Genomic DNA, 12,554 nt, shown 5'->3' with positions numbered 1-12,554 from the left:
TGGATATCCTTGGAAAAACACACATCTCATTTTAGGCTGATGGGATAAAGGACTGTGTAATAAAAGAGCTCGAGGTTTCACAGCACATTCAGTTAAAAACAAAACAAAGCCAACAAAATTAACAGTATGACTTCAGCTTTCAAAGTTTTTCTTCTTGACATCTCAAGAAGAATCTCATCGAAATTATGATGAGATCATAAAATTTGCAAATATATCAACAACACAGCAATAGGCTTCTTCATGAAAGCTATGGTTTCAGTCAGTATCATTCACACCAGGATATATCATACCAGTATAGTTATATTTATTTACTTGCATAATACCACCTCTCTTGCAATGAAAATTGTACATGCCCACTGGTCAACCTCTTCCCATCCAGCTGTCTACTATATCTAACACCTGTAAAATCTGGTCTTCAATTATCCCCTCTACAATAATCACTAATCAAGCAGTAAATGTAACGAGGTAAAAAGAAATAAAGAAATAATAATGTGTCCCATGATAGCTGTTTGCCAAGGACCTACCATCCTCTAGGGTAGTGGTGATGATTTCCTGAGAAGAAGGTCCTATTCCAGCGCGGTTACAAGCCTGGACTACCATGCCATACTGGGTGAACTTTTTCAGGTTATTCAGGGTATAAACTTCACTGTCCCCAGTGGTATCTATACTGATGATGTTGAACTGGAAATTGCCCCCTGCACTGTACTCCCGATAACCTATCTGGTATCCACGAATAATTCCATTTTGCAAGTGCTTCTTTGGAGCCTAAACAGGATATGAAAGATTACACATTAAGCACATATCTCCAAAGTCAAGTAGTTCCCATTAAAAACACTTTTTTCTTACTGAATGCAATTCTATTTTTAGGTAACAATTCAAAGATACTCCCTGCACATGAAGTGTTAATTTTTTACCATGTCATATAAGTTTAAGGGCAGGTTGTTTTAATAGTGCATTCCTGTGCTAAAAGAAAGACCTTAAATGGTTCTTACACAGAAAAATCTAATAAGGAAATATTTTTGAGATGTAATTTAGATTTATAATGTTTTGTTCTTTCAGCTGAATCAAACAAAGTTGAGTTGATAAGGGTATGTCTGCATTACAGGTCTACCATACACTGCTAACAGTATTCTTGCCAGAAGCCCCTATCGTTCACTCCCTAAATCTTTAGTAAGGCATTTATTGATCTGTTGAAGGCAGTCACAGAAGTTTATTCAGCTAGATGTATTAGGAGACTTTTACACTGTGCTTTAAAACGTGGTTCTGTTCAGTGTCTAGTGTGGAGAGATGATTAGATGAGTGCTGAAGGCAATAATGAATTGGAAAGCAGAGATTTGCATACTGAATAGCTACTAAAACAAGGTGTACAAAATCTAGCATTCAAAAATATGGACAGTACAAAATTGGTGGCCATAATTATGTACCGCAGTTCTCAATCTCAGTACAAAATTCCCTGAGCTTTGACTTGTGGAAATCATTCAATAAAAAATATAGTCTAAATTAAAACAAAGATTGGCAACTCAGGGAGAGAGACCATTATTGACAGAAATACCTGTTATGATTCCATTTAAATTGTACTGGACTAATTTCACTACATGAATCTGTTCCTGTCTATTTTTCTATGTACATGAGGTATAGCTAGTATAAAATTTTTCAAACACAATTTATAAGCCACAGAGAAAAAGCTCTTTCCAATCCTCCAAAACTATTTCAAATTCTCAACAGATGCCCCCTAGTTCTTCTGTTCCATTGACCCATAAAAAATGCAGTTGTGATGCAGTTTATTGGCTAGAAGCTTTAGATCCAATAAAAGGGCACAGGCAGAATTTCTGTTTTTACCATACCCTGCCAAATCTACTGAGGAACACTTTCTCAAGAAGAATACTCTTTTCTGTCACAAGATCTGTCCACTTCAGCAAGAGTTTGTCATTCATTGGACCAAAGCCTTACTGGAGCTAACAAAACCAGCATAGAATTTGCCTGTCATCCTCTACCAACAAATTATTGACCTGTGAAAACCAGCACCCTCTTTATATTTAAAGCATATAACTGGATGGACCTGAATGACTGAATTTTCTTTTAAGGTTATTTATTTTCTTTCACCCTGTTGCCTTCAGAAAAGAAGGCAAAACTTGAAGCAAAAATACAATGTCAGGCATATACTGCAGTTCCTCTAGTACTAACAAATCTTCTGCAAGAGTAGTGCTGTCCAGTCAGATGTAGATGTCTAAACTAGGATTTAGCACGCAAAAAACTTGAGATTTAGGGCTTGAACTCCTTCTAAGGCACACTACAGGGATTAGAACTGTGTTTTTGGAATCTTTTTATTTTTGGTTCTTCTCTGAATATTTCTGTGTTTTGTAGCAAAAAAAAAAAAAAAAGTCTTTTAAAACATGTAGGTCCTTTATTACCAAAACACTTCAGTTGTCAGTGCATTATCTATTCTAAACAATCCTACAGTTTAATGATCTTTATATGATTGCAAAAGCTCATATTTTACAGCTGGGCTGTAAGGTAGAAACTAAGGGTAGAATTTTTTTGTTTGTGAGTCATATTTCTTCATCAGAATGAAGCCATTTTATCCCATCGGAGAAGAAAATATCTTCATCAAACTGAAATCATTAAATATTTCAGTGGTGAACTATTTCATTCATTGAAGGATTTCAAATTCTGTTACTAACCATAGCATTTTGCACAACTCATATGTTTTTGTATGCACTGTCAGTATTAATGGGAAGGAGCAAAAAGACTGAACTAACATCATCTAAACATTTCAAACTGACTAATAGACAAACATTTTGGCAAGGCAGCGGACAATTCAAACAGTGTTATTAAAGAGAGGTGCGCTTTCAGACAACGTTGCAAGTTGCCATCTCATTTCTAAATGAGCAAAAGCCTGAAGGCACCAGTTTAATCATTCCGGGATATCACTTCTCTCCATCAGTGCTGGATTCCACCAAAGCTCGGCAAATCCTTAACAGTCTGTGCGGAGATTTCTTGTCTCAACAGTCAACGCATGCTCTGCTGCTGATCTCAAGATCTAAAGCATCGTCTAATTAAAGAAGGCTACTGGAACACTCCAGTGAGTTACCACAGGGGACTTTGGAGCAAAAGTCATTGTCACAAACACACCTTGCACACTGAAAGCACAAACAACATGCATAACACGCATGTGCTATACAATGAAGTACATTTATTGTTTTGTGAATGACATACACCGCCTACTGCCACATACAGCACACATTAAAATACTGTATGCACACACACTATATACTGTAAGGCATACACTGCATACCAAGAAAAGTGAGCATACACTTTGTGCATAATAGTTTACAGAAACATATGGCACATATATTTGAACACATATATGATATTGTAAAACAGATGGAACATAATTATAAAACTGAATTATACATTTACTATGAACTGAAATGTTCTGAGAGCAGGACTACAACCAGAAAACTCTCTTCACTGGGAATTCTGTAATTATATATTTTTTCATTGTGAATTGGAATAAAATGGAAAATTTTGCATTTTTCCATAAAATATTTTTATAATTGTTTTAGGTCAAGAGAATTTTTAAAATAAATATAAACATTTTATTCCAATTTTCTTTTTTTTTCACTTTGAAACATATTATACAATATAAAATAAAACAAGCTGAAACTCACTTCAGAATGAAGCATTGAAATGTTCTGCTCCACAAAACTTCAAATGTTCTTCTTTAGCATTATCTAAATATTTCATTTTGGATGGACTTTTTGCACACATAAATCATATGTGATATATACACCTTATTGTATATAGACTCCCTTTCTGCAGAAAGTTCAATGAAGCAACATTTCTTCATGAAAAAATGTTCATGGGAAAAAATATTGTTAACCTTCTCAGTACTCATAGAACATTAAGAAAAAGTAAGTTTCAGTCCATGATCTTAGCTGCCTATCTCATAAAATCCATTTTTTGTAGAATAAGGTACCAGTGACTTTTGTAAAGTATGACATTTTGTAATTGCATGCATGTGTGTGTGCATAAAGAAGGAATATTTCCCATGCCTAAATTTAATGGGTTCATTTACCTTGTAAAGTATTCCAAGAAAAAATAATGAATATTATAATGATTTTTCTAAATGAGAATTCCTGTTTAATTCCTATTCTCTCTGCATGACTTTAAAGCATCAAAATGTGCTGAATGTTATTTAAAAATTGAATCTGATACTCAGTCTTCTATGTGGACACATAGAAATAGGATTAAATAGATCACAGACCTATAAATCTTCATTTAACAAGGATTTTCAACAAGTGGGCTAAAAAGAAACTCTAACGGAAGATTAATGATTGTAGCAAGCTGCAGAAATAGAACTTAATACAAGATAAAAGATGATTGATCTGTTATTCTCGGCTCTTTTTCCTGTTAATGACAATATCTATATTTAAACAAGGTTTGTCAACTTTAACATATCTGTGGTTCTCGATACAATCACTTTTATATGATGTCATCATATGTTTTCATGGCAAAAATCCCCCATGCCTCCAAAATAAAAACAACCAAGTTTTTACTGGGTTTATTTTCCTCTTTTTTTGCCTCCATGACAATGAAAGATTTATCTCATGGGAATATTTCTTTATTCTCAAGGTCTTTGATGACACAAGGCACCAAGGAGAGCCTCCTGCACAGCACTGCTACTCCTCGCTGTACTGCATCACAAGAACCTACCCAGAACCCAGGATTCAGCATGGGACCATACTGCAGTATCTCAGTGGGACCTGCTTAAAGTACCTTGCTGAGTAATGGATTAACACTGCTTTGTCCTGGGAGAGCTCCAACAATTAAAGGGAAGTGAATGGCTCACTCCTAGGCTTGGACTTCTCAGTTAGGGGACAGCTATTACAAATTGTCATTCAGAAAATAATTTTTCCAGTAAAGGTAGGGCCACATGAGCGTTAACCCTTCAGGAAGATAGCTCAATGACTTCACCTTTGGCTACAAAGGAGATTCCAGGTCAAGGAAAAGAATTTTGTTTCAGTTATGTCCAGCACCTCAGAGAAACTTAGCACCTGTCAGATGAGCTACTCTACCAGCAATAGCAGAGCAATGATTGCAAATCAAGGCAAACTGCTTTCAAGCTGAGCATGCAGGGACTTGAGAGCACAAAGATCACAATGAGCAGAATTTCAGTGAAGCGCAGACTCTGTCTTTTGCAGTCTCTCCTTTCACTTGCGGACCTCCTGAGTTTCTTCTGCTTGTGAAACAGCACCTCATGGGGTCTTGTGGCATGATGGGGCCAAAGGCTATTGCTAGCTAGATCAAGTGCCTTCCTAACCCTTTGCTAGAGGACACACTACTGAGAGCAGCTCACTGTCACAGTGCCTCTCATGCTACTTGACCACACTTCAGACATGGCTGGTCAATCAATTACATTAAGATCTTCCATCTTCCTCTGTCTGGCAGAGGAAGAGACACTGTGGTGCTGCATTGTGAACACATGGCCCAAGTTGTGAAAAAGCAAGAGGCAGGTGGCAACTGCGTACAAGGCCAGATTTCACTAGGTCTACGGGAATCAGATCTTGAAGGTTCCCAGGACACCAGGTGTTCACTGGAGACTCGATGTGCAGCTTGGCATGCTGTCCACAGCAAACTCCAAATGTCTAGCCAGCATCTGCACAGTACGTGGCACAAGGTTGACTTGGGACTGCTCAGTTCTGGGAGCTTGAACCCATCTTTTCTGGCCTAGATAGGGTCACACAAGGGCACAAATAGGGATTTCCAAGGCCACAGGCAGCTCACACCTTAAGCTGACTCCAGTTGTGTGACTCCACCTTTATACTCAGCTCATGAGACTTGCCAGAGCAATGGGGTATATATTTAATATATAGCTCATTTCTGTGATTATTTTGTTATATAAGGCACTGGCCATTACTTGGTAAGTGTTCATAAATAAGTGAATTCCAGACATGATCCTGAAAATTGTTTATACAAAAATACAACTCCAGCTGCTCTTTTTATACACTTTTACTCCCCAGACAATACCTAGAGACCAGGACACTAAGCTGGACCTGAACTGGCCTGGAAGTATGAATTTGCACCTGCAATATTTTAGGCAATCTTTTTGAAATGTAGGTGCGGAAATTTTATTTGTCCAGTAGCTATTCACACACATCTTCATCTATAAAATTTAATAGCTAATTTTCAGAATCACAAACGACAGCTATAAACTCCCACAGTAAACCAATGATCTTCTCTTGTTGCTTTTGAAAATCTTCCCCAAAGTGAACTTTTAAAATACAAACAAAGCCTTTAAATATGCCTAACCACATGCACAAAAGAAAAAGAGAATCTATATACTGTAGAATAAGCTGACATTAGGAACTTGGAACTATACTGAGACACCATCTTACTAAAACCATCCCAGCCTCTCTCTATGCAGACATTCTTGCAGTAAGGCTCTGCCCCAAAGTCTAATGCAAAGGAAAACCATTGGCTCCAATGGTTTGGGGAAATTTTGGCCAAAATTACACTGAAATTCTGTGACCGTTCATTTTCCAAATGGATAGCCTTATCTCGGAATTCAGAAGGAAGTGGAAAATGTTATTCTCATTGGTAGAAGCAAGCATCTGCTGCTATTACTCTCCAATGGAATGTTCTTTCATTGAATAATGCCCCAGCTTTAATGGCAAATATTATAAGATCTGTTGGCAAAGACATCTGCAAAGCCTCTCCCAATTAAAATAACTCTGATCCACAGTTGTCATAATATTCCCCTCAAGGAAATCCTCTGAATGCACAAAAATACTGCCAAGGTCTATATTCTTGGCTGTGTGTATTTACCTTCCAGGTGACCCTAATGCTTTGTGAGGATATAGGCTCAAGCTGAACATCCTGAGGTGGGCCATCAGGAGCTGGAAAGACAGAAGAGATGGGCATCAAAACAGGCCATCACAGCACACAGAATTCAGCACTTCATATGGTATTTCAACATCTTAACACACCCACATAACATAAAGATTTGTGTTGATTTAATGGCATATGAAAAACTGAAGATAGCATTTTGATCAAAAAAAAACAGCCTAGAACCTTCCTTATTCAAGCATCATCCCTGACCAACAGTGAAATACAACACATGTCAAGATTCAGCAACTTGGCAAACAAAATAAGAGTGAATTATGGCAACTTTTCTTGTTTACTGATATGCTACAATACTGTTTCCCTTTTGTAAATAAGAAAGATGTATTTTAAGCAGTCAGAACCTTGCAGGTAGCAGCAAGAAAGGCAGCAGAACCCTTTTAAAAGTAGGTAACAGAGGAGCTCTTCAGTCAGCCTTCAGCATGGCGCGGTTTCCTGTGGGCTCCCCTTTTTTCATTGAAGACTGAGCACATTCAGTCAAATATTAAACAACCTATATGTAAAAACCCCTCACACTTTCAAGTCCCTCTCCCCTGCCCACCATGCATGAATCCCAGCTCGGAAATAGACACAAATAATTGGAAAGAGCATGCTACAGCTCCTGGTGAGTAAGGAGGAGTTTCATTTACTACTTATAAACTGTCAAGGGTGTGCAGGATGCTTTAAAGGGAAATAAAAAAAGAAGGCCCTGAGTCTAGAGGAACTTACTTGTCAGCTGGACAGCTAACTACAAAGCAGATCGAGAATAGGTTAGAACTGAATGGAGAGTTGTAAAGAAAATTACTTTCTAAGCGAGGTAAATCATTGTAAAGGAAAGATCTGAACAAAGAAATGGAGTAATCAGCTGTTATAGGGAGTTCCCTAGATGCAGAATATGGCCTTAATAAAAGGTACTAAATTAAATTTAATAACATGACAAAGGAAGTAAAGCAATAAAAAGTGTGAAATGGGGCTGCTAGAGGTGGAGCAGCAGTAAATGACAGCTGCAGTGAAAGGAACCAGAACATTTTGCTTACACTGATGAAAGCAGAGAGACCCAGAATACAGCCTATAACATGTTTAAGTTATTAAATATGCCCTATTCTGTGCCCTTCTTGATTGTCATTCATAGGAAAATTTTTCAAAGGTTGAAAGAACTTTATTTCCATTTCCCTTGCAGTAATGTACAGGAAAGAGAAAAGAGTAAGACCAGTGGCAAAAATGGGGTCTCCATGAATTTCCTGAATCCCATCCTTGATTCTGTCCCCTTATTTACAAACATGAATATCACTTCTCCAGGTACATTATTATGTAGTGGAATTTGAGCAAAGTATTTTATCCTTAAAATGAGCTTTAAAATATGGTTCTTAAAACCTTGGCTTTTCACTGAAAGATCCAAAAAGCTTTTATGGACCTGTGTGGTTAACCATTCCTAGCATACTAGTGTAAAATGTTAATGCTGTTATTCCTGTTGTACTGGCAAAGAAACTGATGAATAGATGGGATAAAAAAGTCATTTATTTTGCATACTTAATGTCATACAGAGTTTGTGACAAAGACATAAAGAAAACCCAGATATCCCAGCTTCCTCTATTGATTTCAGTATTAAACAACAGCTATAATGCTTTTGTTTTCCTGACAGGCATTGATGCAACTGGATACTTACAGTATATTTTTCAAAACAGGAACTACTTGAAGTTGTATGGAAGTAAAGACGGAATCTGCAAGAGCTCTGAAATCAGTCTTAGATGTGTGAAAACACAAAACTACATGCTTGACTATCTTTTGCCATAGGGACCATTTACAGTCTCATTTCTGATAGCTAGAGCTGGCCAATTCAGGTTACAGTAACTTGTGATAAGTAATCTGAGCCCTTGCTAATGGCATGGTTTGGGTTGTTCAGTTTTTACATTGCCTTTCTTGGACCTTTATTTTGCTCTCATAACCTTCTCCCTCATTCCCTGCACCCCACACTGTTTTCTGTTTCCTATTGTAAAAGCAACAAACAACAGCAAACAACAACCAAAACATGAAACTCCTGTACATTGACCGCCACCTGAAATCAAAACCCAGGGAACAAATGTCATATGCTTTTTCTAAACCTGGCCTTCCCTCTTCCAATTAATTGTTCCCTAAGTAAATCAGTGACTTTTGAATGCAGTTCCACATTGCTGACCTTTCTCTCCTAACAGACAACCCCTTAAAAGATAGCAAAGAAAGGATCAATTATTCTGAAACTAGGTTACAAAGAACTGAATAAAATGTGACATTAAGGTTCCACCCTGTTAATGGGGAAGCTGTTTTTTATTTCAAGGTCAGCTGCTGATCCTGACAACTTAATTATCAGTCAGGATAAAGTCAGTAAGTAAGGAATATTCCAAGCATGGGTGAATAAGAGAGGTTGAGTGAGTAGATCCAAGATCCACCCCACTACTTTGATGATTATGGACAAAGAACAATGGGCATGTTGGGGATATAGAAGATTCAGTCTGGGAGAATGGATAATCTGTTTATGCTAGTGATTTAATTTTTTCATTGAACAAAGGAGAAAAACCCTGATGAAATGATAAGTATTTTGCAAACAAACTATTCACCCTTAATAAAACTGTTCACTGAAGGCTCATAAAAAATGTGAATTCTCTTCACTCCCTCCTTCCCACTGGGATGAAAAAACACACCTGGTGTAAAAAGAAATGCAGCTCATGTTGTCTCCTCTTTACTCCGCTTTGCACTCTGAGCTCTTGTGTCCTATTCTTATTCAAAAAGTCCCTTGGAAGAAAAAACATGTTCTCCTGACAGGCAGCAAATTTTCACTGTAGTAATTTCCCCCACAGTGAAAATGAATGGGAATTACATAGTTGGATTCATATGAACTGGACTGAAAATTCAAGTGTTTAAAGTCTAGGCCAACATGGATCTTCAAAAAAAAGTAAGGTTTTCACTGTCAGGACACTGTCGCCCAGATACTTGCATTATGCTTTTCCTCTCAAAAATGTAAATCTCCAAGGAGGGAAGCATTAATGACTTCACATAAGAAAACAGGAAAAATTAAATTATCAAGATAAAAATGTGATTTCAAATACAAATGAGCAAGTTCCTGTCTGGTCACGATTTTTCAAAGAAACTCCACCCAGTTTCAGTGGGCTAATGGTGCTGAACCTGATTGGCTTACTTTGAAATGTACAGCTGTGCTGGATATTTAATTACAAAACATAGTGGGGGAAGTATTTACAGCCACTCAACGTTTACATTCTTAATTGCTAAAACAGAGAGAACTGCAGCCCTCCTCCTTTCACCTCTAAGTCTTGTTTGGTGTCACATGAAACATCCAGGACTTGTGGCATAGTAGCATGCAGAAGGCTATGCAGCCCTTATCCCTGCCGCCACATCTGCTAGCCCTGAGAAATAAAGATAAGAAGGCACTGAAGACAGCAATTAGAGTGTACAAAAGAGTGGCTCCAGCCACTAATGTGAAAATGCTGGCACAGCTCTCCTTCTACAGAAACCTGTAATGATGATGTAGAAGACTACATGGAAACAAAAAACACGTGGATGACACTAATTAATGACAGCCAACTGACTTACAGGGTAATCAGAAAACTAATGCTGCATGGTTTGGGGAGTGGAACAGTCAACAGAAGATTTGATTAATGTAGATCGATGTTCTCAAATGGGGGCAGATTAAGTTAGTTACTTGTACTTGGGCATCTAAAGAAAGCCACAAGACCCACAGGGGCTGAATCACCACTAGAAATAGGATGCTGTTGATTGAAATGCCTACTTGTAGGTATATGTATGCAGTTTCCAGCAGTCCAGGCTAAAAATTTGGGGCATAATGTCTTTTTTGACCGCTAGATGCCACTGAACAGCTTTAATTACAGGCCTACATGATGAAGTCGCAAAAGTCACAGTGTTTTCTTGGAATACTTTAGCATTTTCTTTGATGCGACATCAGCCACATAAGCAGCATTTCAAGTAGAGATTCCATGTGTCAAAGCATGCTAATTCTCTGAAAGATTTAGACACTGCAGAACTGGAACATACCTGCTTCGTCAGTAGTGATGGTGAGCTCATTGCTGGCCTCGCTCTTGCCAATGCGATTCTTGGCATACATGCGAATGTTGTAAGTTGAGGAAGGGTGGAGGTCAATGATAGTGGCTTGGTTTAGCTGAGGGGAAACATCTTTGGTTCTCTGAACAGAATCCCAAGAGTCTATTTAATAAGATTAAAATAAAACAGACAAATAAAAAACAATATTAGTATTGCTAATGCAAATAWTTTATTAAACCATCCCATAGAAAAGGATACTGCCTTTGTAGAATTAGCCCAAATAACACTTGCTACTGGTAACACTACTACAAGCAAATGGACTAATCACTTTTCTTAACAGCACTCCTGACTGCTCAAAATGTGATGCTGTTAAGCATGGGATCTCAGCCCAGGGGTCATCAATGATTCTGACAGAATAGCTGCTCCTCTGCCTTTTTTGAGAGGGCTGGTGAGCATGGATAAGATTCCCCAGCTTTGTGCATGTATGTGTTTGTTTTTTCTTACTGTTACATTGGAACAATTGTGAAAAAGGCGTGAGTTGCTGCCCCAAAGGAATTCTCGCTCAGAGAGCAGGCTGGTTAATCTCACAGGAAAGGGTGGGCAGGAAGTTCATAAACACAAATTAGCAGGGATGAGACAGCAAGTTTGATCCCAAACTGCAGGAGCTCATGTGCAGGGCACTGTGGAAGCATGGGCAGAGCCCCTGGTGAGCACGAACTTAGAAAGCTTTGCTGGCTTGGACCTGAGGCTCAGCACCTACCAGGACTGATGCTATTTCTCTGACTAGTGTTAGGATAGAGGAGCAGTTTAATGTGAGAGGACATAAGAATCCTTCTAGCTGTTTGTATATATCTGTAAATGGAGGAGCACATTGTTATTTTTCAGTTATCACTCACCTGCCTATTACATTTAAAAAAAATCTTCCAGACATATAATAGGAAAAGGGATGGAGACTGTCTATATACAAATCCCTTATAACCCCATACATAACCCCTCCTTTTCTTAGTAACATTCAATCATTGCAAGAGAATAATAGCATCTATTTGTTTAAAGCATCTTGATATCTCTTATGAGTTGCCATCCATCATCTCTTCCTTGCTGCATCCTATGTTCCTCCTTTAACCTCTGCAGCATCCTATGGGGGATGTCGCTGGGGGCTCTACAGTAGTGTTTTACAGCATGGGTCACTGTAGGCAGGATCATGGAAAGCTCAATAGACAAAAAAGACTAGTTTAAAAATAGAAAGCTCACTGAGATATAAAATATTTGCAGATACTATTTAAATCTTTTTATAAGTAGCTTGTTAAAAGATGTGCAAGCTGTCACAATGACATCTGCAGCTTGACTGGTAACAGGGCCTTTTTTGTTTGTCTGTATGGCTCAATTTTCTCAGAAAACCTTTAGGAATCAAATGTACTTGAATTTATTTTCCCTTTGTAAATGACTTTGCCACAACTCCCTTTGCAGGAGTTCTGTCAGACATTCTAAAGGAGTTATCTGCATGCAGTCCTGGTAGAATTTGCTTTCTTAAACTTTACCAAATTTTTCAAATGGTTATGTATTGCCAAAGTCTGATATTAGAATACATACTGGTTGACACTCTCCTTTAAAATATGTCACTT

At 37.9% G+C, this 12,554-nt stretch overlaps 1 protein-coding gene across 1 annotated transcript in view; it reads right to left on the bottom strand.

Annotated features, from left to right (window-relative positions):
- Positions 1-12,554, bottom strand: part of DSCAM (DS cell adhesion molecule) — a 188,918-nt gene that overhangs the window by 88,903 nt on the left and 87,461 nt on the right. The window contains exons 13-15 of the mRNA XM_026088187.1: positions 10,927-11,094; positions 6,829-6,899; positions 525-765 (exon numbers count right to left, since the gene is read on the bottom strand). Of these exons, the coding sequence (XP_025943972.1) occupies positions 525-765; positions 6,829-6,899; positions 10,927-11,094 (480 nt within the window). The remainder of the gene's footprint in view (positions 1-524; positions 766-6,828; positions 6,900-10,926; positions 11,095-12,554) is intronic.

The sequence above is a fragment of the Apteryx rowi genome, unplaced genomic scaffold (assembly GCF_003343035.1).
Source record: "Apteryx rowi isolate R43461 unplaced genomic scaffold, aptRow1 scaffold_756, whole genome shotgun sequence".
In the NCBI taxonomy this organism is placed as follows: Eukaryota; Metazoa; Chordata; class Aves; order Apterygiformes; family Apterygidae; genus Apteryx; species Apteryx rowi.
The sequence above is the reverse complement of the archived record's forward strand: the minus strand, read 5'-3'. Positions and strand labels throughout refer to the sequence as shown.